The sequence below is a fragment of the Corticium candelabrum genome, chromosome 6, assembly GCF_963422355.1.
Source record: "Corticium candelabrum chromosome 6, ooCorCand1.1, whole genome shotgun sequence".
NCBI classification, from domain to species: domain Eukaryota; kingdom Metazoa; phylum Porifera; class Homoscleromorpha; order Homosclerophorida; family Plakinidae; genus Corticium; species Corticium candelabrum.
Window position 1 is genome coordinate 940,578 of NC_085090.1, and position 21,914 is coordinate 962,491.

Consider the following 21,914-nt stretch of genomic DNA (forward strand, 5'->3'; position numbering starts at 1 on the left):
GTTCTAACCTAGCTTGCAAGTGGGTTAGCGTTAACCGAAGCCATTAATTAGGACCAATTTGTTAAATGGCGTTTGGAGCTAAATTAATTAGAGTTGAACTAGGTTAGAAACGTCGTGTGAATGCACCCAATGAAAAAGCACTAGAAGTGCAAACCCTCGGCTGCTACGCAGCTTGAATGTAATTAGTCGCGTCATGACAGAATTCTATGTACAGGTATGTTTACTGCAGGGCCATGTATGCAACGCTAAAGGAAGAGCCACCATTCTCCTAAACGCTACTTGTAAACACACCAGTCTAGTTAATAGTTTTTTCAAACATGACAAAAGGTACTGAAGATAGCTTCAAATTGTTAGCTAAACTCTGCAAAGGCATGCCTAAGACCTCTAGACAAAGCTTTATCATACGTCTTACACATGTAATATATATATATATATATATTAAATAAGCACCATGCAATAAAACTAGCATACAGAGTATCATCGCCCAGTACTTTATCTAAAGACTCTAGGTAGTTTTTTACTTATTCCTATTCAAGACCAGTATATTCTTTCTGTACATTAATTAAACGATGACAAGACACACAAACATCAGGCTCTTCTTTGCTTTAGCAATAATAGTATTGATGGCAGCATCCTTTCTGAAGCTTTGTATATAGAGACACGGTGTTTAGCAACCGATTCCTTTTTACGCATTCTATGTGCATCAGCTTGGTCAGCTGTTTCTACAGTTTTCCTTGTAGTTGCCTGTTCTCTTTGACGCCTTTTACGTACATCAGCTTTGTCTGCCGCTTCTGCAGCTTTTCTTGTCAATGTACCATCCCTCCTAGGCTTCCTACGTCCATCAGCTTGGTCTGCTGTTTTACAGTTTTCCTTCTGGCAATCCATTCTCGTTTACGCTGTCTACATGCATAGAGGTGATCTGCTCTATCACCAGCAGGTGCAAATAACTGTAACTCACTCTCTAACTCGAACCCTGACTCTAACCCGTTGTTTCCGGGAGGCGTAAAGCGGCTACTGCCATGCTCACTCATGATGGACTGTGAAATAATAAAGCTTGCCGCTGATTATTGCTTCCAGAAAACGAAACGTAAAAGGTCGTAGTTGATTATAAACAACGCGTGATAGCTACAAACACAGTAACCGACAGATGTTACAAAGGCACCGTCAAGCAAAGACGATCGAACGAAGCCTATCAACTTCGTTCACCAATCTTTGTTCCCACAACACTGATTTTAGCCGCGACAACACATCACCGATAATGTACTTTACACGCAAGAACAGCGGCGTAGCCAGAGCAAAAATTTTAACATTTAATTGTTCAAAATTAATATTAATTTGTTCAAAATTAACTGTATATGTATATACGTAAACATTTACAAACTAACAACGTATCATTTCGGTACTGTATAATTATGTACATAAATCACTCTATTTGACTATAAAAATTGATGAGCGACCACCCCCCTAACTGAACCCACAAAGAACTCCCTGTAGCTGCACCACTGGCAGCAACCGACTACAACACTGCAGAGGAATCCTACGAAACAAGGAAAATGTTACAGTTTACTTAGAGACACTTCAGCTACATGTACTGGGCCGTAAATCTTACTACTAATCAGAGAGTGCTACCACACTCTCTAGGTAGGGATGCGACGATTTTAAAATGGCCGCCCTTACAAAGTATACAACACGTGCTATCCAGATTTCTTATAACTCAGTAAAATATCTCAGAGCTACCTGACCCTCGACTGTAAACGGTCCGAATGGTAGTCTGACTACTAACGCGGACACTAGACGCCTGAGAAGCCGTATATCGGCAAGTAAAAAATTCGATTTATTCTTTCACATTCTGACTCGCTTTTGTCAGTCAGGCTAGCGCCTCACTCGAACAGCTATGCATGCAGCTAGACAACAAAGTCACCAAGTCAAGTGTTGCCCACCAGTCTGTGTTCTTAGTCTCTGATGACGTCTAATGACTTCATCCTTGATCGTAGCAGCACAAATTGGAAAGCCAATACGCTGGCAAGCCCGCAAGATTGTAAGAACAATATTGCTGGCACCAACAGCAGCTGCTTTTGCTATAAGTATAGCATGCAGCTTGCAGTGAGGTGCAGTAATTGTAGAGGTAAGGGAGGTAAGTTCAGGCAATGTGTAGCCTAACTCGAGTCCAACATCACTCCATTGATCACATCCAAGCGCCCTAACGGCATACATGATATCTTCTGCAAACAAATGAGAAACGTTAAAATCGATGTTTCTGATACGTAGCAACTACCACCTCTCACCTGGTGACTGTGACAGCAACCAAGATTCATCAGACATGTTGCTTTCAGCAACCTACATAACAAATGTTGCTACAGATACCACCACGCGCGCGCGCACCCACGCACCCCCACCTATCCACCCCTCCCCACACAGACACACAAAGACACAGACAGACACAGACACAGACACAGACACAGACACAGACACACACACACACACACACACACACACACACACACACACACACACACACACACACACAGACACACACAGACACACACACACACACACACACACACACACACACACACACACACACACACACACACACACACACACACTCAGTCGCAGTCAGTCCAAACAAATTCTAAACAAAAAGTCACCTACTATAAAATGTTTCAACAACAACTACCTGCCTTTGACCTTAAGGCTCTAATTAACCTTATCAAGTAAAAGCAAGGTAAAGAATAAAACCGTAAATGAAATAAACTACAATTGTCAGATAAATTGAAAAGGAAGCACTCACATACTAAACGTTATCAGTCGTACATAACTACAACCCTTACAATAACTTTCTCAAAAATTTAATAGTGAGTATTTGCTTAGAGTTGATAACATGACTTCACCCGTATGTCTTAAAGTGTAAATTACCTACAAGTTGACTATACAAGCAAGTTTAATTACCTCCTCTCTTTGCTGAATCTCATTTACAGTAGTCACTTCAATCTCACTGACTGATTGTGTCAATGCTTCTTTCATGTTTTCGACTTCTCTTTGCAAATCAGCAATCTATGTGTGCAGCAAAACGACAACGTGAAAACAGACAAATAGAGCTGACAAAGTGACATTACTTTCTGTTGGTCTTGCTGCCTCGTAACAGTCATGTGAGACAGCACATAAGGATGACATCTCACTGCAAAAAAGGTGTCAATGAAAATGCCCAGAAAATAATGCAAATGCATAGTCACCTATGCACACTTATAATCAGTCACACCGAAATCATTTCATAAATGAAATGTGACCGTTATAAACCACACTAGAAACCCACTTACATCTTATAGCTTTTTCCATTATCTCAACTACACGCCTGTGACCACGTTCCTTAGCAATATGCACTGGAGATACTTCACTCTTACTATATCGCACAATTACATTAGGTTACTATAATATTACTGACTGAAGAACACTAACTAAATGCATCACCTTGCATATTGAGGACACGCTCCATGCTTTAGAAGAACAGTAACACAACGTGCAGCACCATTATAGGCAGCATACCACAACGGCGTACAACCATCATTATCGATTACATCAACAGGAGTAGAACGAGACAGAAGTCTCTTTACAATAGTATCGTGATTGCATCTTGCAGCGATATGAATGGCTGTCCTCCCAAACTAAGTAAGAAAGAAAGTGATAAGGTAATGAGAGAGTTTTTATGCTAAAACGTATAAAATTTTAGTAACATGTACACATTCCGTTTAACCCACGCAATTAATTAATTAGTGAAGCATTCAAGAGAAAGATCATAATCACAACTAAAGCAAAATGAATGCATGCCACTCACATATATGTTTCATTAATACATGCACAACAGAAAGCACAATATGAACCTAACCTCTGAATCCTTAAACTTACAATGTCTCTCTGCATAATATTAATATCTTTAGCCTTCAATAGCTCTGACGCTATTTCTTCTCGTCCATTGGCTGCCGCTATAATCAAAGCGGTCCAGCCCCCCTGCACATACAAATATGTATTATTATATCGTTATTTCTTTATCACAAATATATACCAGCTGAACACATGCGTACTGCTAGGAAAACGAAATAGAAATGAAAACGACCTGCAACTCATGTAAATTTGGCAAAAATAATCTCCATCACTCTAAGTTTAATTAATGATAGCACGATGGATGTAGAAAGTTTGGTCAGTTGGTTGAGCATGAGTATCTATTGCGCGAGATCTATACATACCTGTTTATACTACGTACCAATAGAATTAATTCTGTGTCGAGCCGCAACACACTTTCTAGAACGAGACAGTGACGGCAGACTCAACACTACCGGCAACAATGAGATCCGACCTAACGCCTAAAAAGCAGGACCATACTATTCCTAAATACCCTCGATGCGGTGCTATAGTATACAAAGACTTCAAACGTATGCATGAGTTCGAGATGAATCAGACATTCAAAGTAAATGCAACGCATTTTGCAAGACTCCGATAAATATTGCGATCACGTCATCTCTGCTAAACGTCTGCACCATACATGAGAAAGCCATCACTTACATGCCGCCACCAAATAACTTCGACTAACTAGCGCCGCTTCCTCAAAACATAGTTTAATTAAGTTAATATTATGCAAAATTCCTCCTTTATCTGGCTAGTCAACTGGAGCCTCTACATCGATTGTACTGCAAAAGGTCGTGGAATGGATTTGGGGCAGGGAACAAGAACGCATCTTCAAAGGCCTTACTGTCACAATTACGATAGTGTCTTTTTGAAACGGCAACCTAGAACTAATTCTGACTGGCGACGTTACAGGTCGTCGTATGGACTTAGAGCAGCTCTGTTTCACTGAATGCATGGAGGAAAAAATAGAGCGACCTATTGCTTATTTAAGTGTCCGGAACTCTGACTGAAGTCTGTTTCTCAACATGTGCCGTTATAAGCTGCGGGGCAACAAGCGACGGGTCGCGCTTCAGAATTGAACGAAAACGGTAGCATTGCGAACAAATAAGCGTAGGAACCTACATTTGGTTGAGGGGACACACGTTTGCCTAAGTGGGCGTGTCTCTGCACAACCCGGCTAAATATGTTATTAAGTTAATTAACCTAATCATATCAATATGCATGATACAAAGCAAAAACAGGAAACCAACATTATTGTTACTGCAGCAATACTGTATGTCATGTCAGTGTTATCAGTTTCTACGTTTTTCATCCTTATACATTAGCAGGTCACGTGACAGCTGGAAAAGTTAGAGGCACGTGCCCCAGTGCCTTCGGTTCCCTACGCTTACGGAACAGATGTCGCGCGGCAAACGCGGCAAACTTCAAATGAGAGCGGTGTGCCACTGAGGATAGACTAGTGTTTTATGTCTGCAATTAACCGCACGCTCCCGTTACGTTAAACTTGACCTAGGCATAATCTATAACACGAAATATCGTTTAAGGTTAAGGTTTTCCGCGCGGGTACACTGTAATTACCACGGTTCGGGAACCAGACAAAAGAAACAGTTGCAAAAATGTTATTTGTGAACAAAGACTTACGTGAACAGAAGCAACTCGTTTGCGGAAGACGTCAGCAGTCGCTGAAGTCAATGGCACATATTGTGAATCAGGCGAATGCTCCCGAGTAGAAGGGGAGGCCTAGAGACTGAGAACGGCGAAAGTATCAAAAGCATACTTGGAAGGACAACCATTCACTAAGGTGACGGACCACAACTAAAGGCTTTTTACAGTAACTTATGGAAGTCGAAAGTAAACCCAGCGACTGGAACCTTAATTCTTCTCCCTCCTTCCAGGCTACCGTGGCTGGTTCATGGTCCAATTTAAGTCCTTGACTGATGGACCATGCAAAGCGGCTGATCACAACTAATTCATTCAATGAGATCGTCTAGATAGATGATTGCGCACACGTGTCTAAAATTTGCATGTTCTGAGCTGAAAAGCCACGCTCACCCTCTGTTGTGTTGATTGGGAGAGTGGCAACCAGCAGCACCAAGCGAGCTAAAGTTGGAAAAGATCATGCACTGCAACTTAGAATTGCTACATTTTGTTCTTTGAGTTGTGACCATGAACAGCTCCTCCCATTCATTATGCCTTACCAACGACACCACCTTCCCCTAAACAAAATCATTATTTTCATACACAAGAAACGTAGCAAAATGACGTGCCATGAGTTCAATCTTCTGGGAGCCATAATTGTCACCTTTGAGGTTGCTGGCTGGCCAGCTCAGCGGGTCAAAGATGTCACATACTGTTACTACAGAGTCAGTCGGTATCTCTTTGAAACGGCCTTTCAGGTGTTGTATTGTGCATGATGTTCAAACAGTATCGGCATCTGCTTTGGCAAGCGTTTCTTAGTTTGTATCTAGATTTGTGAAGTGACAATGCTTTGTAATTCATTTTTTTTCTTTGTCTTAGGAGTCGGTGCAAACAGCATGTTGTCCACTTGGCTTTGGTGAAGTTCCTAACTTTCAGTCGCTTTACAGTTGCTTCAACAGCACTGGGTACACGCAAATACAATTGTCATCCGCGCTGAAACTCCTCAGAGAGTTTGGTAACATAGCAAAATGCTTGGTCATAAATGCAGCTTTTAGCCAAAATGGTAATCTTTAAGTAAGGTTAACACGAGGCCCAGAGCAGAGGCATTTTCTTCGGTTGCTCTCCTATTCACTGCATTATTTTTTAAATAGAACACTTGAGTCTTCCAGATTACAATTGCAGTACTAATAGCTCGCTGCTTGCCACCTATTGAACTTGCTTGATATCATGAAGATGACGCAAGAGTGTTGCAGCACGTAACTGATAGCTGTCAGATTTCTGAGGCGTTTGCTTGAGTAACAGTAAAATTTGAAATTATTCTTGATTGCTGGTTCAAAAATGTGACCAACGTAGTACAAGTAAGCTGCAAATCAAAACTGCAAGATTCAGCACATGGGGAAGAGTCTTAGACACTGAATTGTCACCACGTGGTATGTTCGAACTTGATTACAAATAGAACATTTTTTGACACTATTGCATCAAAGTATAACACTATAGCCGTTTCTGTCCCGAGCCCTATCATGTATGCACAATTCATCCTTTGCCGGGCAAAGCAGTCCTTTAATGCAGACTTGGGCGAGCGCATCCTCTATGGTGCCAAACTGAAGAGTTCTGTACACGGGGACTCATCTAGGTTGACGCAGAAGCAAACGTAAAAGTTGACATTCTCCACCATCGTGACATCGCAGAAGGACTCTGCTGGTAAGTAAAGAGAATACCACACAGGTTGGCTTTTAAGCTGCTGACAAGCCATCTGTACTGCTCATGAAGATAATTGCAATCTACTTCACAATGTTACGACATTGCATTCGTTAACAGTGAGTGATATTCACCTAATTTGTACTGCATTTGAACCACATGTGCAGAGTCAAATATTGGTCGTTCATACTTGGCCTAAGCTGGGCACTCATTTCACTGTTCATCCTACTATTCTGTAAAGCAGTTGCGAGTGGCGTTTTCTGTAGATCTTTACTTCATAGCTAGTTCAGATTCTTTATGTGATCAATTGACTCCTTTCGAAATGCTGTAAAGCCGTGAACAAACGTGCATAATTTAGTGATTAGTTTTGGATAACCTGCAAACACAAGGTTTGACTTGATGTAAACTAGCCATGAGTATATCGAAAGCTTTTGCTTGCTCCATCTTTTTTAAGGCTGTCTGTGTCTGCCATGTTTTGCAATAAAGAACTCCTTGCAGGTGATTCTGTTTCGATTGACAGTTTAGGTAATACTTGAAGATCTTTTGTCGAAATTTAGCTTAGAGATAGGAAAAGTGGAGATGGATTTGTGAGAGTCCATGCAAGGAGGAAGCAAGAAAGGTAGACTCCGCTTTAGTATAGCTTAGGTAGCACTTTCAGGTCTAGCGTCTTCGAGGCGGGAAAATCCATTACTGCATGGTTCCGTGGGAGAAAGCAGCGGTGGTGGACTGGCGGACTTTCGTTTGATTGACAGAGAATTGAAGTCTTGGAGGAGATGCCGACACTTCCAACAGCCATCTTACATGTCGATCTTCGCTTGCGGCTTTCCACTTGAAGGCGTTTTCCTCTCAACAAAATTGCAGATCGTAGCTTGGCGTGGCTTTTCTTTTTAAAATTTTTATAAAAACTGCCTTGATGACTGGCCATCATCTTCCAGTAGCACTAAAGGAACAAACTGGTTTGGCTGCCGCCACTCCATTTCTTGGCTGCCAGCAGAACGTTCCCAAAGGCGAGACAACTGGACCACCTTTATAGCGAGGATGTGTCGTCGTCTGCAAAAACGGTCGCAAAGCAGGCGTCGTGATGGGTAAACGCTATCCAATAAAATGCCAAAATGCTTGACAACGCCTACCTGTGTTTTAGAAAGGCGAACGTACCGACTGTTGGGTTGCACCATGGCAAATCCAATTTATCAACGCCTATTAGAACGCAAAGGCTAAATCAGAGCTTCTCGGTTTCTTCAGCAAAAATTCCTCAAATGCTTCCAGCTGATCTCCAGTAAAAAAACGTTAACGAAAGCATCGCCGATGACGAATAACAATTCAGTGCTCAGTTGGCACGATTGTGAGTTGCCAACTCGGTCATCTTGTAACCGTAGAAATCCGAGTGAGTGACCAGTTTCAATATAGCAGGCAGACGGAGCTCTGCGTAAAAGTTTTCATCACCTGTCATAAAGACGGACGCAGCGCGGAAGAGGCAATTGCCATCGCCTATACTTGAACCGGCCGTCGCTCCTGCAGGGGTCTGTCATGAGAGAGAAGAGCAGCTGCGCTCCGATCGACAGCCAAGGCGTTCCATTGCGTCAGCAAATTTGGACACAGCGACTGAACATTCCGTACCTCACGTTCGAACTAATTTCTTCAGCAAGTCAAAGAGCTGCGGTCTCTCAAGCAGCAAACGATATATATATACATCTCGACAGAACTCATAAACAAAAATCTTGTAAAGCACAGAAAGATTGGGGCTGTCAGCTTCAACGGTTTGCAAACATTTCAAAGATCAAGAAATGACGCAGCCACTTTATCAATGAAGAAATCATAGCACTAAAGTTCTAAACCCTCGGTTGCTAGTTTTGGTTACGAAACAGCTGCTGCATGCATACGTACTAGCAACTACTATAATTAACATGAAAAGACTAGAAAAGGAGCTGACTGCCACGTAGAATTGTCGATCTGGCAGGCTACTTAACATCAGCCATAAAAGATGAGCGCATGCGCTGGAATCCAATTGTCCGGTCGTCGCTTGGTCCGGCCGTCCATAGAGGCATTACTGTAACCCTAGCGCAAGGTGCCTTGGGTTCATAACCAAAGCAACGAAATTCAGTAAATATTTCTTTGTATGCGTATACATGTGCTTGAAGTTAGCTTGCACTATATATATATATATATATATATATTTATATATATATATACACACACACACTAGTATACATGGCCCGTCCTTCGTACGGGCAAGATACTGTAGTGTAAAGATAGGTCTGTGGACACGTCACGTGCAATCTTTGTTGCGAGATCCCGGATATGCTGAATGAATTCGAATCTTGCTCTTCGCGTTTGTTTTGATAGAAATCGACACACTCTTCGTGTAGCGCTTGCTGCAGAAAACGTGTAGGTTGGATTCGGTGCAAATGCAATTAGAATTTGGAGAGAAACGAATGCGCTAGAAGAGTAAGTTTCGTCGGCAATAGATATTCGATTGCTCGAAGCTTTGCGAAGGACGGCGATGCATACAGTCTACACAGGACTGGTGTGGGCGTGTGTTCGAATAAACAGGAATGTGTAGCGTTTGCGTCATCGAGAAATTTTACGTGGGGGTCGATCCCTCGAGAGGGGACCCAATGCATTACTTTTCTAATTTTTTACGCAAACCTTCCTCTGTGCGTGCCGAGTGTGCGCACCGATTTCGGTTGCAAACGGACAAAAGACGTGGCCCCCAAACGCGAACACACACACACACACACACAATATGAGTTCTCTCTCTCTCTCCCTCTCCCTCTCCCTCTCCCTCTCCCTCTCCCTCTCCCTCTCTCTCTCTCTCTCTCTCTCTCTCTCTCTCTCTCTCTCTCTCTCCTCATATATATATATATATATATATATATATATATATATATATATGTATATGCCTGGCTTGATGTTAGCCTTTGAAGTTTCCTACTTGTGTTGCGTTGACACTTTAGGGTCGAGGTTACGGTTAATTAGTATGCTGGCGATTCTCCGCTATTTTACGCGTGTACGTTTTGCATTGCTTTGTAAGTATGGATAACATGCTTGTTTCGCACTACTTTCGTGTCCCGCGTTTCCACGTTGATTTGATCGATTGTTTTGCGAGCAAGCTAGACAGCGGGCCACATACCTAATGCACGTGCCGCAGTTGTAGGTGTAGTAAAACGTTATATATTGACTTGTGCCCTAACGATTGCCGTCAAGTCTCTGTATATACCAAGTCGATCAAATTGACGACCGATTTATTGCTCACTAACCGTGCTAGTGTATACGTGAATACGGTATACGTAGACGGATGCTGAGGACGAGACAATAGGACCAGTATAGATTAGACAGAAAAAGTGTAAGGTAGAATTAAGGTAGAAGGATGGGTGTGGATATAAGGATTTTGTAGATCATGCATACATTTTCTGCGAATAAAGTGCGGTGGTGCCAATCTTGTGTTGGGGTCGAGACACACGCACACTCTAGAACGAGACGTATCTAGAGCACATGAAACATAGAACTGTCAACAACAACCTTATCTATACGCATATCTCCATGAAATAGCTCTAGCAAGCAGAAATCAGCGCTTCTGCTGGAATCTGCTTCTGGATACGAGCAAGAAGAACTGAATGTTGATTTTTGGATATATCTAATTGATATCTATCATCTTATCACAGTTTCACACGCTCAGTCAACTCACCTTGCCGCTCGTCTCATTAATATCTGCTGAGTTAGTGACCAACAACTCGACCATCTTCGGGTCATTATTCCAGCACGCTTTCATTAAAAGAGTGTAAATCTATCATATTTTGAGATCAAACGACATTCGGTATATTTTAACATCGAACACACACACTATAGCTCATAACACATACTCCATGTTTATCACGCCCATTGATATTAACTTCCATCTTTAGAAGACGCATGGCCGTCTGTATGTCACTTATTTTGACAGCTTCCCATAATTGATTCTGTCTCATTTGATATGATCTCTTGCGTATACCCCACATATCTCAAGTCAAAAATACTCAACTCTACAAAATAAACAAACAATAACACTACACCAAATATAACTTTTATAGAATTTACGTTAGTACATTATTAATTTCTCATCAAACGTGGAAATCTGCTACGCAATTTACAACTTTTGTAGCAATAACTGCTACTCAAAATGTAAACATTAATTGACACATACATTACAACAGTGATGTTGATAGAAAAGCAGAACATACACATTATGATTAAAAAAACCGCACTGGTGGACAACTGATAAATTTCGTCGGAAAACATGCACCGCAGTACATAGGGAAGAATCAGTAGAAAGTGACCTAGGCTTACTCGTTACTATGCCCTAGCGATATATTTCGATATACATATATTATTTTATTATATATCTTTAACACCCACATCTAGTCATCCACTCCCTAACTTTATACTTAGTAATACAGCGTCGTGTCATCTAAAGAAGAAGAAACATCTCAAAACGCAAGATCATGCTCTAATGCAATTCCCTTTAAGAAACTTAACTTTACAGTACCCCAAAGCTTAGCCGCTAACTGTTCAGAAAGATTTCGGAAAGCTTGATTCAAAGTAGTCCCAATAAATGCCGTTAATTTCAACGCAATAGTTTTAAGAGTCTTAAGACGGGCCGGAGTCCAATACCCTAAACTTTCTATAGAGATGGGGGAAAATGTACTCCACATCAGTCACATTGCACTCGTGTCTCGTCTTTTTCCATTTCTCCAGCATTTTCAGCTGCAAGGATTCAATAGTAGCAGCGCAGACAAAACGTGGTTGCATGAATTGCGGACAGTGATGTCAAAAAAGCTGGGATCAGGGTTCGAAAAATTCGGTCGCTAAGTCGCCATATGGCGACCACTTCTAGGTTGTTGGCGACAAAACGAACGGTGTGGTCGCCAATTTGGCGACTAGAAATATTTGGTAGTTTTTCAGTCATTCGCGTGCCAGCGGCTCTTGATGCGAAACCGTTTACTCAGCAGCTGCTTTTCGTTGCAATTAAGATATGTTGCCACCTTCTACGTCTACCATTTAGTGGCACTATGCGACGTACGCGACATATGCCGTCCACTTAGCACCTTCCTGCATATCGCGTCACAACGTATCACCTACTAGAAATCTATTGCAAGTTGTTGCTCTTCTCTCATTGGCCATCATTTTTATGGACTCTACTGCCTGTACCGATGTCAGTGGTCTCTGCCATCAGCTCCAGACAAACCCAACTAGAGACCAAGCGCGTATAATTTTTCAAACAATCGGTCACTCTTATTCTTCGTACGCTACACCAGCAAATCCAAGTCAACAGCTCTATCATCGACGAGACGCCATTGCGCAGCAGCTTCTCCCGAATGAAACACAAAATCTGCAGCCAATCGTAGTTGAAGGTGACGGCAACTGCTTGTTTAGATCCTTTTCTACGCTGTTCAAAGGAAACAAAGAATCTGACCATCTTGAATTGAGACTACGAACGGCGCTTGAGCTCATCACAAATGAAAACTATTACGTAGATCTTTGCAAACGGCGGGCGTCGGAAGTGGCAAAACAAACAGCTTTTTCCACAGCAAGCTGCCCGAGTGTCTTTCTATCAGAACAACAGGAGTTCGTATGTCTTCTAGTGCTACTAGGAAAGTTCGTTCAGACAAAAGTTTCTGCATGTCCAGTTCAGCAATTTAATCTAGATTTTGATTGATGCCACAAGCTATTGAAGCACTACAATAACAACAGTTTATCAGGTGCATTCCAGAGATTAAGCTAGCCATATGGGGTGTAGGGTTTCCCCTGAGAGTTACCGCAAATTAGATGCAGTAGCCGGATGTACTGTTCTCAACAAATTAATAGTGGCACTGACTCATCTAGAGAAGAAACGCGCTACTCAACCAAAGAATGTTCATGTCTTCTTGGATGGATTGCCACGATGTGGATGTCATGAGCAACCACATTGTCCTTAAATTAACATTTCAAACCACACAACCACATTTTTGTTTGGTTGTACAATCCACCTATACTGCAAATTGCTAGTTAGGTCTCAATTAGTTAGGCAAGAAATGTGCATGAACAAACTTCTCAATTAATTTTAGTTTCAATTACAAACGTGAAACCCACCTTTTGCTAATATGATCATTTGCAGTTGCAACTAAGGAACCAAATGAAACTCAGTCTGGGCTAACTAAATTGAGTTGACGACAGAATGTACATGATATGTGCTACTCTGTTGTAGGTGCAGTTGATGATAACTTCACAACAGATTTGAGAAAAGAGGCAGCTCTAACCTGTTGCCTGGGCAGGCATGCAACGATGCTGCATGTTTTGTTCATCACCAACGTGGTGGGAACCAACGACAAATGCATTTATCCTAGTCGCTACTACAATGTACTTCGTCCACTACTCAACTATACAGCTACTCCCTAAGCCAACGCGACAGACACTTGCGTAGCTCTAGTGTGGTCAAGCACAAGATTGCCTGCTACTTCATCTTCTCCGTTGCAATCGACTCCCAACCATTTGTTCCTCTACTGCCAGTTACGTCTATCCAAAAATGCTTGACTATAATGCCAAGCGAAGGCATCCCATTCCGGCTAGTCTAGCGGGTAGCAAATCACACCAACAGCTCACGCTGACAAGTTTCGTTACCACTGGGAGCAAAAAGAAGAAGCAGTGTGATGAAAAGGACAGTCCTTTGATCACCATTCTCTAGATGAGTCTTGCACCCTGCAGTGTTCTCAACAAGAAATGTCTGAATCTGGATCTTTTGTACTACCATCCATTACTAATAGTGATCATAGTACTGAACACAGTTACTGGTCCACACTGACCGTGTTGGTCAAATTGATAGCCCGGGTGCTCCGGACAACCACAAATATTGGATGGGCAACCAAAAATGCATCTGCAGGTAGCCCGGGACAACTACGCAATGTTTGGGCAACATAGTTGTTCTTTGCTAAGATCCAATAGTTTCTGTTGTCGATAAAGAGTCATACTGTTTTTACCTAAAGGTCTAGCTAGTCGTGTTGTTCTATCTTCGTTTCTTTGTAATCAGCAAGAGTGAAGGGTGTGACTACTAATAGCATCTATTGTTCTGAGTATCAATTACAATACTGGTCTAAGTCGGTCATGGGGCAACAAGTAACAACAACTTACTGGTGCCTTGTGATGGCAAATAGCCTTAGCAAGTGGCATTCAATTATGAAAACGCCTACCCAGTGGCTTACTGCTGTCAACAGTTGTTGTCAGCAAGTATATTGCTCCTACTTTTCTAGATATCGATAAAGTCATTGTAGAGGGCATGTAGATAAATCCTGTAGATAACATAAAACCTTTGATTTGTTGACAGTCACAAAACTGGTTCTTACTGTAAATACACTGTACAGCTAGCAAGGCATCAAGGTCAGATTCCTAGAAGCTGACGTGACTTCAAATTAATGGTTTCCTCTCTTGTAAGCTTAATGGTTGTGGTTAGTAAGTAGAGCAAGTATTGTAAGTTCCACAGCTGAAGCATAGTCCTTTGTTTCATGAGTGTTTGCCATTCTCTGCTCTTGGTTGGTTTTGTTCTTCTTCTTACTTAATTAATTGAGACTGTGTAACTAACATTACGTTACAAGAAAGGCTCATAGTAATTATCACCCACCAGATTACAACTATATAATAGGCAACCTGATATCACATGTAGACCCATGATGCTCCCTCACGTGGATGACTCAAACGGACAATGACTGTGACTCAACCGGATGATGACTGTGTCTCAACCGGATGACTAGAGTCTAGGGTATGCACTGAGTATGGGGCATGGAGAGATAATGATCCAGATAGTCTATGCCAAGTACACAATCTATATAAGAACACAGTTTCTAGCACTAGGATTAGAAGTAGTAGTTGTTACTGTTCAGCAAGTTCAACACGAATTTTAGTAGTGCGGTATGGCTGATTTTTTGTTTTCAACGCCCACCATTGGTAGATTTGAAATTGATCACGTTGCTACTCAGTTACTGCCAAAGGATGCTCCTGACAATTCAGTACCAGTGAAAGTGTTAGGAGATGGTAACTGTCTCTTTCGGGCTGCAAGCTTTCTAGCTTATGGCAAAGAGGACCACCATGACCAACTTCGTGGTGCTGTGATGACAGAGGTAGATGACAACGTCGAGCACTATGCTGATCTGTTTCTAGGCCATGCGCGTCAAGCCAGTGGTGACTGTCAATGTGTAGGTCTACTTTCCCAAACTCTTGGCGATGGACCAAGCCACACGTTTTCCTCATTGCTGATGCAAAAGTCTTCTCTTCGTGATTCATACATTGCTGACCTAGAAGCAGAACTGAGATTATGTTCAAAGTTGGGTACTTGGTGTGGCATGCTTGAATTAGCTGGCTTGGCTACTGTCTTTGGACGCTCAGTACGCTCTGTCTACCCAACAAAGTTTCGCTTCGCTTGCCATGCTTTCATGAATGCTACATTTTATCCTCGTCAGCTAGTGCAACAAGAACTGCAGCAGGAACAAATCCCCGCAATAATCATGTGGTATTGCATGACAATGTCGGCGGGAAAATCACCCAGTCCAAACCATTTTGTGCCCTTGGTCATCCCAATGACGGTCTCATCTGGAACCAAAAGAAAGTCAACGACCGAGTCCTTCGCTAAACCAAGGAAACACCTCTCAGCAAGGAATAAATCTTCTCATCCAGTTTCAAAAAACAAAGCATCAAACTTTGTTTGGCTTTGTAGGACTAGAAACAGAACAATCTCATGTGAAGATTCCATCACCTGAACATTCCATCTCATCACTTGATGAAAGTAGCCACGCTCAACATGACCAGAAATTGCAATTACTAGCAACCTCGCCTACGGCAATAACACAGGCAACAACAACAACAATAACAACAACAACTACAACAGCGTTGCGATTATCAACATCAGCGTGTTCTCTTTTTCCAACTATGAAACTGAGTGTGTCCTCATCAATAGAGTCCACGGATCCACAGATGGGTTCAGTCTGATCACGGGAAAACCAATCCGCGTATCATGAAAGTGAAGTAGACAAGGCACCAAAAGAACCGAAGGCTACATTTCGAAATTCTGACAGACAGTTGCATGGAACCAAGAGAAAAGCAACTCGACGCGGGCTGACCGAGAAGCTTGCTACATACAGTTGGCTTCGTCATGATGCAGAGAAAAACCATCTGTATTGTGAGATATGCCGGCGCCATTGCAAACCTGACTCGTTTAGGCATTGTTCTTCATTTGTTAGCGGGTGTTCTATTTTTAAGGTAGAATCTTTAGATAAACACCAATCCTCCGTTACCAACAAACGCTGCTCTGAAGCTGAGTCTGCCATGAGTTCTCTATCATCTTTACCAGCTGCAGTTTTTCGTATGAATGAGAAAACTACAAAGCAGCTGACAGTGTTATTCAATATCTCTTATTTTATTTTAATGAAAGATCGGCCGCTGTCTGACTCCCGTGATCTAGCCTCGTTACACCAGAAAAATGGTGTTGAACTGATTGAACAGTACATCAATGACAAACAATGTCGTGAGTTCATACGATGCATATCTCAGAGTCAAAGACAGCTTCAACTTGACAGAATCAACAACAAGACTTTCCAGTTCTCCATTATGCTAGATGCATCAACGGACAGTTCACAACACGAAAACGTCATCTTTTACATTCGTTACTGCTCAGACGAGGAAACAAAACCCGTAACCGAGTTTTTTGCATTTGAAAGTTTGCCCGGTGGAGATGCTGCATTATATATGAAAGTTTTGGAAGATACTTTGACTGATCGGGGCTTGCAGGACTGGAAGCAGAGACTGATTGCTTTGGGAACAGACGGCTGCAACGCCATGCGTGGTGTGCACAATGGCCTAGCTGCAAGGATTGAGCGACAGGTGGCTGGGGTTACAACCATTCATTACATTGCACATAATCTACAGCTGGTAATTCTAGATGCTTCTAGAGATGTACCATACCTGCGAGAAAAGTTTGAACCAACCAGCAAAAAGCTTTTTAACTTTTATTATTACTCTCCTTAAAGGCAACGTAATGTCCATCACATAGCTGAGGTGTTGGATAACCATATCATGCAGCTTGGAGACATACGTGCAATTAGATGGGTGGCAAGTAAAGTTCGGGCATTAGAAGCATTCAGGCAAGATTGGAGTACAGTTGTTACACATCTGCAGCAACTTGTTGCAAGTGGAGGGACTTCGGCTTCATCTGATGAGCGTTCCACGGCCAAGGGTTTACTTTCAACCATTTTGAGCAAGCGCTTTATCCGGATGTTGTACTTCTTGCTCGACCTTCTAAGAATATCAAAGAAGTTGTCTCTGTTCTTCCACAAGAGTAACGTATGTGCGTCAGAAATCCCAGATTCAATCAATTCAATAACCAGGCAGCTCAGAGGCATGCGTGAAAAGCCTCGAAAGGAAGAGGAGCTTGCTCTATATCTGCCTCTTTACCGTGCTGATGGAACATTTCAAGGACACAAACTTAGCACACCGACAATGAGACGCCATGAAACAATACTACCAGACCTTGTTCAAGATGAACAGAAGCTTGTAGACGCTGCTATTTGCTGTATGCAAGAAAGGTTTCTTCTGTATTCCAACATTCCATAGTTGGATCATGTGAAATATTTGATCCAAACAACTGGCCTCTTGATGATGCTAGCGAAAATTACGGAAACAACGAAATAGATGTGCTGGTAGAGAAATTTAAAGATCCTCTAAGTCAAAGTCTCAGTGGTAACATTAATGTTGCTGAACTGAAGGCCACTGCTAGGGACGAGTGGCAGGAACTCTTAGATCTGCTGAAGCGAAGAAAGGCAAGAACGTATGAAAGGGTCTACGAAGCAACAGTATGTGCCAAAGAGCGGTTCCCTATAGTGTCTCGATTAATTCAGCTGACTGCAATTCTTCCTATGTCGACTGCTGAGTGCGAAAGAGGCTTTTGACTCTCCAACCGAGTCAAAACTAAACTGAGAAACAAATTGGATATCAGCACCATGGATGACTTGATGTTCTCTCGCTGCAATGGACCCAGTCTAATTGATTTTGATCCTTCATCCGCAATCTTGATTTGGCAGAAAGCTAGACGTCATATCAGAGGCCACTGTGGTAAAATAGGGAGTGGAAATTATGTTCGAAAGAAAACGGAGTCTGTAAAATCTGATAGTGAAAACTGATTGACGTTCAGTAATTTAGATTAATAAGAACAGCATCAGTTGGATGTAGACGGTATCTTTGTCTTGTTATTGTACTAATGTCAATGCCATTTGCCATAGAGGTGATGAGTTTCGTAGGCTTGCAACAGAGGCATGCTGACTTTTAGTATAATAATGTGCTAGTCAGATTGTCTATTCAATAGCAGTGTAAGGTCAGTCTGAGCTAACGTGTGACATAACGGTGAACTACTCATGATTACATGTTACTATGAAGACCAACCTCAGGCTACGTTGACCTGATGTTGATGTTCATTGTCAACCCAGATTACAACTGTACACATGTGGTATCGTGAGTAGTTCAAATTCGGAGTAGTATGTTTCAATAAAGTTTGTTGAACAGTCCTGCTTTGTTAATATAGATGCATTACTTAGTACTATATGTATCAGCAAACAGCTTAGTATCCCCTTATTGACAAATTGAAAAATACTTTTGTGCCAAACGTAGAAAAAGAAATTAGAGGCACCAATGGAAAATTTAGAAACTTGCTAAGACTTATTCACTACATCTGAGTGACTTCAAAACTCCTTGGCACGTATTGTGCATTGTATATCAGTATTACATGTACATATACTATGAACATTAATTTAGCAATGTCTTCCAATAGACCCGGGAATATAAATACATGAACTCACTAGAGACTAATGGCTGGTTCACAATATGCGACGAAGATGTGACGGACAATGACGGAGTGTTACGGTGTACGTTCCGTTCCGCTAGAACCATTCCCGCGCTGCATGATTAGGTGATCCTCGCTTCGCGCTCCGCTGATTGGATAACAGTACCTAATCACTTCCTGTTGCGGTCCGTCAACTTCCGACGGATGGAACAAAATAGGATCGATTCTATTCGTCTGTCAACGCTCCGTCAAGCAATCCGTCCGTAGTCCGTCTTGAGTGGCGCCTTTGATGTGGTTTGACGGAACGGAACGGATTGCTCTCCGTCGCATATTGTGAACCAGCCATAGAAGCATGTTCAACTGACGGAAGGTCCACTATATCTAGAGAGCACTGAAAGAACCGACACATCAAATGCGTCAATTACGCGGCCCTACAAAGAATGACTAAGCTTAAGAGTATAGCATTGTTATGAAAATACGCTCTTCTGGCAATAATCTTCAGAAGCTGAACTTGCGGAGTATTGGCGACCAAGGATCAGTTAGTCTCGCGTAGCCAGACCCTTTCCCGTCGCGCCGTACTTCCGCCCAGAGTCTCCTGTGCTTGAAACCATGCTGTGATGCCGTTGATCTTTCTCCAGCTCTCCTGCATCTGCTGCCCCTGCGCAAATGCCTGATTTGATAAGGAAAGGTGGTTGTAATGAGTTCCTTGCAGTGAGGTCAAAGTATAGGTTGGCAGTATCATTATTTGATATATACGCTGCAAATGAAGCAGCTGCGAGGTTTGATGAATCGGAAAAAGACAACAGACACGCGACAATGTAACAGCAGCAGGCGGTCTTCTCTACCCTTTGGTGGTGGAGACCTACGGAGTATTGTCAACTCACAGTCTGGAAGTCATCAAATTATTGCAAACTCTTAGCAAAACTCTTTGCAACTTGCATGAGCAGTTGTCATGCAGATTATGGCAATACAATGCAAAGTTGATTTTAGAAAAATTAGCTTTAGTTGCTTTTGCCGTTGTCTCTTCTTTCAATTAGAACAAGGTGACTCTACTGGGTCACCATTAGTCTGTTACATATATGTTGAATATATATATATATATATATATATATATATATATATATATATATATATATATATATATTGCGGTATATACCTATTCCGTCCATTCAAACCCAAACTGACACCCAAACCTCCCCAAATAATCCGTAAATAATCGTTAAAATAATCTCCAAAAATTTCAAATCCTAACAGTCCCCACACAGTCTGCAAAGCGTTCCCAAAATTCTGATGAAGACGACTCCACGGCTCAAAGCGAAGACAGCTTGTAAAACTTGAGTCTTTGCGGTTGATTGATGAATAACGCATGTACGCATGTTGTTTTTGTGTAAAGACTACATAAACAGTGTCTCTCGTAGCTAGCTCCCTAAGCTCCTCCCAAATTCTCATTAAATTGCAGGAAGTAACCCTCTTCTAACATAGTCCTAATTAATAGGAAACCGCAATAGTGTTAGAAGGAAAACGAGTCATGAAACTCAGCACAAAGGTAGGCTTCCAAGAGTACAAACTCAAGATGCGATTTTCACGTGTCAGACCGTTCCCTTCGAACAATCACCTCGAAATTAAGTGTCGTCAGAGTCACCTAGTACATTTGTCTAGAAAATTCATCTAGCGTCTGTTTCACAAGAAGGAAAATCTCCAAGTAGGACTTTTCCCCATTCTGCAAAGCTACAACCAGTTTGAGAGAAGTTCACATCGAGAAAACAACGACCTCGGAAGCCTCGAAACACGTTCACAATGATGTAAATTTAGTTTTGCAACAATCACAAGTGGAAATAGAAGAAGCTGGTCCACAGCCGGGGTTTGAACTGACGAAGAGCGCGCAATTTAAAAACATAGCAGAAAAATGAGAGGTGTGCCTCTAGAGAGCTGTACACCTGAGTAGCATGCACAATACGCCAGTGTTCAACTGTTGTATCTTATCTTCTCTTCCATTTGTCTCACTTCGTAGAAAATTCAGGGGGTGTTTCCCAGAATCTGTCTTAGCTAGCTAGAGTTCCAGCTCAGCTGCTGGCAATTCCGTTACTCACCTGTTCACTTGCAAAGAGTGTTTCTCTGCGGTTTCACACGCTTTACCTTTGCTACCTCGTCGCCAATAATATTGTTGTAGTCTCACAAGCCTCGATCGTCAAGTCCAACTCTACTAATTTCCCGTATATATGTCTCCTAACTCCTAGTATTCCGGCCCTAGCTAGACACTATTCGTACACTGTACAACACAGATATCTTTTACTATGATCTAAGTATTAGCGTCAGTAAAAAACATGCAGCACTCACCGCCTACAGTACCTAACTAGACACCAACCGACACACCGAAGGGAAAGTTCATGACGTCGCGCATGCCGAACTATTTATTCGCGTGACCGATTAATTAAAAAACACGTTAATAGACTATACATATGTCAAATCATACCAAAGTGTTGTGGAGGCGCATGTAGAAACAATTATACACACAAGTTGACAACATATGTATACGAAGTTAGGGCATGCATGCATTCATAGAAAGTTATGACATATAACTAAATATGTTACTGTCCATGTCTAGTAATTAATTAACAGAAACAGTACTAGCTTTTCTCATGCATGCATGCAGTGACCAAGAGTCAATCATCCATCTTCCTGATGCATGCAAAGAGAATCATTGTGTGTTTAGGCTGCTGCAAGACACAAGTGTATAGCCTGTGAAGTCCATATAGAAATGATTGTTGAAACAGCGTATCTCCAGACATCTCTTCTTGTCTTGAGCAAAAATAATTGAAACTACACTACAAAACAGCCGATGTGACTA

The 21,914-nt window shown here is 41.9% G+C and overlaps 2 protein-coding genes across 2 annotated transcripts; one reads left to right on the forward strand and one right to left on the reverse strand.

Annotated features, from left to right (window-relative positions):
- Positions 1–1,817: 1,817 nt before the first annotated feature.
- LOC134181483 (E3 ubiquitin-protein ligase HACE1-like) lies at positions 1,818–21,259 on the reverse strand. Its single transcript, XM_062648756.1, has 10 exons — positions 21,157–21,259; positions 11,097–11,255; positions 10,922–11,020; positions 3,904–4,005; positions 3,469–3,662; positions 3,318–3,400; positions 3,117–3,178; positions 2,950–3,054; positions 2,286–2,337; positions 1,818–2,222 (listed from the first exon to the last, which is right to left on the reverse strand). Exons 2-10 carry the CDS (start codon positions 11,229–11,231, stop codon positions 1,918–1,920), a joined length of 1,137 nt encoding a protein of 378 aa, XP_062504740.1. The 5' UTR covers positions 11,232–11,255; positions 21,157–21,259; the 3' UTR covers positions 1,818–1,917.
- On the forward strand, positions 16,467–18,179 carry LOC134181494 (zinc finger protein 862-like). The gene is made up of 3 exons (XM_062648770.1): positions 16,467–17,207; positions 17,262–17,803; positions 17,845–18,179. Exons 1-3 carry the CDS (start codon positions 16,561–16,563, stop codon positions 18,177–18,179), a joined length of 1,524 nt encoding a protein of 507 aa, XP_062504754.1. The 5' UTR covers positions 16,467–16,560.
- Positions 21,260–21,914: the final 655 nt, after the last annotated feature.

Coding starts and splice junctions, on each gene's coding strand:
- LOC134181483 (XM_062648756.1), bottom strand. CDS start 11,231: ATGTGGGGTATACGCAAGAGATCATATCAAATGAGACAGAATCAATTA. Junction 11,021..11,096: donor ATGGGCGTGATAAACATGGA/GTATGTGTTATG, acceptor AAAATATGATAG/ATTTACACTCTTTTAATGAA. Junction 3,179..3,317: donor AATGGAAAAAGCTATAAGAT/GTAAGTGGGTTT, acceptor CCTTTTTTGCAG/TGAGATGTCATCCTTATGTG.
- LOC134181494 (XM_062648770.1), top strand. CDS start 16,561: ATGAGTTCTCTATCATCTTTACCAGCTGCAGTTTTTCGTATGAATGAG. Junction 17,208..17,261: donor GTACCATACCTGCGAGAAAA/GTTTGAACCAAC, acceptor CTCTCCTTAAAG/GCAACGTAATGTCCATCACA. Junction 17,804..17,844: donor TGTAGACGCTGCTATTTGCT/GTATGCAAGAAA, acceptor AACATTCCATAG/TTGGATCATGTGAAATATTT.